This window comes from Pundamilia nyererei, unplaced genomic scaffold, assembly GCF_000239375.1.
Source record: "Pundamilia nyererei isolate P.nyererei 1_Seehausen unplaced genomic scaffold, PunNye1.0 scaffold00082, whole genome shotgun sequence".
NCBI lineage: Eukaryota > Metazoa > Chordata > Actinopteri > Cichliformes > Cichlidae > Pundamilia > Pundamilia nyererei.
The window spans coordinates 1,161,808-1,167,807 of record NW_005187483.1 but is presented as its reverse complement, the minus strand read 5'-3'; the positions used below and the strand labels follow the sequence as shown (position 1 = coordinate 1,167,807).

Genomic DNA, 6,000 nt, shown 5'->3' with positions numbered 1-6,000 from the left:
GTGCGTGCGTGTGTGTGTGTGTGTGTGTGTGAGAAAGAGAGTCTTAGTCATAATATTTCAATTTACTTAGCAAGAGGTGTTCCATTTGGGTTGTACTACGTAAAGGGCAGAGAAATTAGGCAAATGATTCAAGCTCTTTTAGGCGGCATTTATCTGAGCAGTGCACACGTATGGAATACATAAAATGCATTCACCCTGCTTGTACTTATAAAAAAAGGATAATGTCACATGTGTGCTGTATGTTAGAGTGTATGCTGAAATATGAACAGCAGGATTAGCATTTAGGATTAGGAATTTGTCTGAGACATGAGATCACAAGAAAGAGACTGAGAAAATGAAAGAATGGTGGGAGCCTAAATGTGTATTAGCAGCATTTTCCAGCCATAACCAGAAGCCAAAGACAACTTAAGTACATAAAGTACTGACATCATAATTTCACTTCACCAGATTTTGTTTGCCTGCGGTATATTTTAGCTGGCAGTCACAGATGCTACTCACTTTTCAAGTTGAGATCTGAGGGATTTCTAAAATTTGTTAAATGTTTAAATGCAGAAGAAGTTAAAAACAGCCCGACCATAACCAACAAGATTGTTATTATGTCGTTAAAAACTTAATTTAAAAGAAAAAAACATAAAATTTGAAATTTGTGTAAATGTTTTTCCAACTAGACATGAATAAATAGAACTGGCTGAATCGCTAATTGACATCCAGCCTGATATTGATGCCACCTTTGTGGCTCTAACATAATCAGTTTTTTATTTGTCCACCCTCTGTATGATTTACATAATGTGAAGTGAGAGATGAGGGGGCTGCATAAGAATTTAATTGCAGGGTTATAGGTGCAATCTGCGGACATGATAGCAGACTGTTTAATAGGTGATTCAATTAGGAAACAGGAGAAAAACATGAGACCAAGGGGCCATATGTTCGCTTCTGCCCCAAAGTCTCTGGAAAAAAAGAAAGAAAAAAAAGAACACATAAGTCAACAGATAGTTTTCAGATTAATCCCTGTGACATCCTTTTGTACCAGAGCAGCCCCCACGTGGGGGTCTGCATAAATCGCGTCTTGCTGGATGTGATTGGATAGTTTATAGATGATTGGCAGGGGGGTGCAACGGAGCGTGTATACTTTTCTGTCGCTATTGGCTGGCTTTAATGGCCGCTCCTCCCTCGGACCACACACCATTGGCTTTGGGGGTTTCGCGAAGGAGCTGGGAAGTTGTAGTTCTTTACAGCAGACGCACATCTGTAGGGCTTATTATCGACTAATATGAATTAAACTACACGTCCCGACGTCGTGCTACGGGTCCTTGTAATTGTAGTGAATATGTAATTGAGCTCGTATGACTGGTTGCTTCTAAATTTGGCGTCGCGGAGGCAGGCTGCTGTAGTCGGAGAGGTGGTCGGTCGGCGGGTGCTGAATGAGGATGCAAACCTTTAACGGAGACTGTAGGAAATAAACCAATGAACGCGTGACAACGGGACGCTGTGGAGAAGCGTACTCGCAGACAAGTAGGGTCATGGTGTGCGAGATTTTAATGTTTTCTGTGAGAAATCTGAGAAGATAGAGGATTTGTTGTTAGTTCAGAAGGAGAGCGTTAAGCGCTTAGAATAAGGTGCTGAAGATTTTGGAAAAGACTGAGAAAATTTTTGCTTTTATTATTACGCTGAATGGACTTTTGAATTACTGTCTTGCTGTCTCTGGTCAGCCAAAGGTCCGAGGATGTCTCCACTCTTCGCGGAACCTGCATTTAGCCCGCAAACCAGCCACTGACTGACTTTTTACGCACGGAGAAAGCTCGGTTCTCACACACTTTGTTTTCGTGTTTTTCTGGATGAACATTGCAATACATTTTCAATGATTCGAGATCTGAGCAAGATGTACCCCCCGGCGCGGCATCCGGTAAGTACAGAACAGTAGCGGTAAGAGCAGTGTGTCAAAACAGCGCAGATTAACAGTCGCGCCTGATGCGTAATCAGTTTAGATCAAGTTTCCGTGCCACTGCGCGCTCTCACGGACAATTGCGCTCATTGTCAAACTGCCACAGCTGCATGTGTGTCTCTGAGTGTGCGTGAGTTAACGTGTAAGGAGACTGAGTGAAACCAAAAAGGCCATCCTTATCACAGAGGCCTATTGTCAGCTACAGTCCTGCCTGTGTGTGTGTCGTGACGCTGAACTTTGGTGGCTCAGTTCTTCCTTTCTTCCTTCGCACGCTGTTTGCTTTGGATTGAGGTCCCTCATCAGCCGGGACAGCCGTTCAAGTTCACTGTCACCGAGTCCTGCGACCGGATCAAGGAGGAGTTCCAGTTCCTGCAGGCGCAGTATCACAGGTAGGATTTCGGATACGAGCATGACATTTGGGCTGCACTGAAACATCAGCTCGTCAGCCAGAACGGCAGTAAACTTACGAACCGTTCTGCATTCCCCACAATAGAAGCGATTGCGAATTTGATCCCTGTTGTTCTGAGTGCGCATTAGAAGTAATTAGTGGGTTAATTAATCACTTTAATAGCTGGAATTAAAAAAATTAAATGTTAAAAAATGTTTACATGTAAAATGCACAATTAATAATTAATACATACGTTTGGTTTTAGATTATTAAATGTTACCTATAATATTTTTTTTCTTCGTAATTACCTTTTGGTTCTTGCACTTTTGGTCAGTTGAAACCAGTTTTCCTAAGTCACCTTGGATATCAGGAGCTTATACTAGTGACCCCCTCCCCCCATCCACACACAGAAAATGCTAACTAAAAAAATAATAAATCTAAAAGAATTAATTGATTGATTGACTGTGGATTGACTCACTGTAAACCGAAAAACCCGAGATAGTGTTAAAGAAATGGTCGAGTTCTGTGCTGCTGTGTACTAGTCATGTATGAGTCACGAAGTATGACCAAATTATTAGGGAAATGTGTGATGCAAGAACATGAAATACAAGACAGAAATGTATTTTTTAAATTTAAGTTTCTATTAAGAAATACAGTATGTTGAGTTTGACATTTATTTTCAGGGATGTTATATTGCTATTCCTCTCAAATGCACCATATGCAGCTAAAACAGTGGTAGCCTCTATTTGTCTAAGGTCCATCTATTACTAGTGACTAACCACGGGTAAACCCCCATCAACCTTTGCATGCATGCACATCTCTCTCTCTCTCTCTCTCTCTCTCTCTCTCTCTGCAAGTGCAAGTGGTGTGAAATACTTTTTTACCTGACATGATGAAGTGTGAAATACATTGCTCAGGGCTGAACCACAGGCACAATACCAATGCATAATAATCACCCACTTCTGGCCACCTCATAATTATTACCCAATCACCTGGTGAGATGAACCAGTGGTCCAGTTTGTTGGCCAGTCCTCAGGCTGAACTGGCTGAATGGTGCGCTGCATGCTTAATGCTACAGCCGCACAGATCAAACTCTTTCGTTCCACTGAAATCCAAAACGAGGGTGGCGCTGATCAGATTTTATTTATTCATTTTTTAAAATAGCAGTGAGTCAGACATACTCTGGGAATACGCTACAATAAGAATTACTGTGGTCCCACATGTTTCATGTTTTTTAAGGATGAATTTATTAGTATTTATTATTACGGTAGTTCTTATTTAGAAGAAATGTAAACATGTTATGGACCTTACTAAAACAATGAATCTCTTTGAGAATATTCCCCAACCTTAGAGTACAAATAAAGAAGAGGACACCGTCATCATCAAACTTAAATAAAGTTGAGGTATTAAACATTTAAAGTCTGGCAATGCCCCAGATTTTCAGCTGATTTCAGCATTTATATTTAAGCAAATGTTGAAATTTCTCATTTCTTTTCATGTTTTACATTGCTGTGATTGACGTGTACACGCAAAGGTTTTGATGATGATATAAACCCGATGAGTTCCTTCTTAAAAGATGCACAAAAACTTCATGAGGAGCGACACACTGGCAGACACAAAAGAGTTAAGCTTTTCCGCAAAATGGATCCTAATGTTATGGTTGCTTTTTTTGTTGATGTTGCAGTTTAGGCTTTTACTCGCACTATAAGAATATATGATGAGGTTTGTGTGGTTGTCCATCGATCCATTAATTACTGCACTACACCTGCTGAGTAAGTGCCTGTGTCTGCAGAGGAAATTGCTGCATTCCAAACAACTTATTTGTCTTTCTTTTGTAGCTCTCATATTTAGAAATGCAAATTTAAAGTGGCAGGATGCAGTGACTTGCCTGCGCAGTATAGTGCAAGTATCATCTCTGCTTTCAGTTTGCTAAAGTCTTGTTTCATTCTCGCTCATCCTCTTTTATCCACTCCCTACAAAATAAGTCGGTTAGAAGTCAGAAGTCAGAAAAGATTTTTGGTCTTTTGGTTTTACTTTTGATCATGTGTTTGCGTGTGGCATGGATGCAGCTTGCTGTGTGTTTGATGGTGACACGTGCTAACAAAACATTTTCTATCTGTCTCGCAGTCTGAAATTGGAATGTGAGAAACTGGCCAGTGAGAAAACTGAGATGCAGAGGCACTATGTCATGGTGAGACAGCTTACTTCATGTGTTGCCATTAGTATTTTATTAGTGTGTGTGTGTGTGTGTGTGTGTGTGTGTGTGTGTGTGTGTGTGTGTGTGTGAAAAAAGAGGAACAGAGAAGACATGTTTGATCGACCTTGCTTTTATCTTTCAGTACTACGAAATGTCATACGGGCTGAACATCGAGATGCACAAGCAGGTAAGAGATGTTTTTACTCAAATGATGAAAAGGAAAAAAAACAACAAAACAAAACATCTGACGCAAACCACGCTGTACTGTGTGACAAAAGGAATGCAAATGGAAATGGGACTTTTATTCCAATTTGTAAGTGCTTTTAAATTCTAAATATCTCACTGGGCAAAGTCCAGGAAACTTGGAGGCACTTTAATTTATTCACGCCATTACATAGGACGGCTTTTAAGCAGGGGACTGACATATCTCAGTTTTCAAAATGTCCCAGCATGCTGGTAATATTCTGGAAGAATATTTTTGAGGTCTTTACCTTTTCTCTTTCACCATTTTCTTTGACAGCGAAGGGTCATGTGCTTCTATAATACAGATAACGCAGCTGGAGTATAGTTATTGCTTTTTCTGGATGTCAAAGACTGCTATCAGTTTACAAAGTGCTCTGAAAAAGTGGCATTTCCAACATAAAACAAGTTACATTATCAATATGTTGATATTTACACACAAAATGATGTTATTCTTATTGCTTGGGATTTTCTAAAATAGGATTAGAATTCCCAACTTGAGAAATGAGTTACACATTAAAAAAAACTCCCTTCACGGCACACATTTAGCAACTTTCTGAATTATTGTAAAGGGTCATAGTGAAACGGGAGAAGCCCAGGATGAGGCCAGAACATCAGCCACCAACATTTAAGAATTTGATCCATTTGTCCCCTGTTCTATTTTCGAGCGGTCGGTTGCCTCGTGAGGTTGAATAGTCATTTCACATGCGAATAATAATTTCATCAGTTTAATTGAACAAGAAAATGGGCTGAAAAATGACTCAAGCGAACGAGGATTTGGCCTTTAACGAGCCTTTACATTATTGCTGCCTTTTTTAAACACGGAAGGCCATTAGCATAAATGTCTCTGTTAACCACACATCAGCTGCCAGGATAAATGAACCACAGCTAACCAGCTACACATTCATTTCCAGACAAATGGTGTGTGTAGTGTGTGTGGCTGTGTGCGCGTGCGTATGTGTGTGTGTGAGAGAGAATGGAAGTGATAAATTGTTGGCCTTTGTCTTTCTGTGTGTGTGTGTGTGTGTGTTTTCTGTATCTATACCATGTGTTTGCTTTGCTGTGTGTGTGCATGCGCGCGTGTGTGTGTATGTTTAACAGCCTGTACATACTGTACATGTTTACTCTGTGTGTGTGTGTGTGTGTGTGCACACGTGTGTGATTGTGTGTGTTGGTCTGTGTTTGTCTGTAGGCACACTTTCGTTGTTTATTTAGTTTTGTGTGCACTATTTG

At 40.3% G+C, this 6,000-nt stretch overlaps 1 protein-coding gene across 2 annotated transcripts in view; it reads left to right on the top strand.

Moving 5' to 3' along the window:
- The first annotated feature begins 1,378 nt into the window (after positions 1 to 1,378).
- Positions 1,379 to 6,000, top strand: part of LOC102205446 (transducin-like enhancer protein 4) — a 45,265-nt gene continuing 40,643 nt past the window's right edge. Inside the window, exons 1-4 of one of the 2 annotated variants that reach the window (XM_005738142.2) lie at positions 1,379 to 1,903; positions 2,246 to 2,331; positions 4,458 to 4,521; positions 4,670 to 4,714. In XM_005738142.2, the coding sequence (XP_005738199.1) occupies positions 1,859 to 1,903; positions 2,246 to 2,331; positions 4,458 to 4,521; positions 4,670 to 4,714 (240 nt within the window). In that variant the 5' untranslated portion in view covers positions 1,379 to 1,858. Of the gene's footprint in view, positions 1,904 to 2,233; positions 2,332 to 4,457; positions 4,522 to 4,669; positions 4,715 to 6,000 lie in introns of both variants that reach the window. The other variant, XM_005738144.2, reaches the window with a different exon arrangement.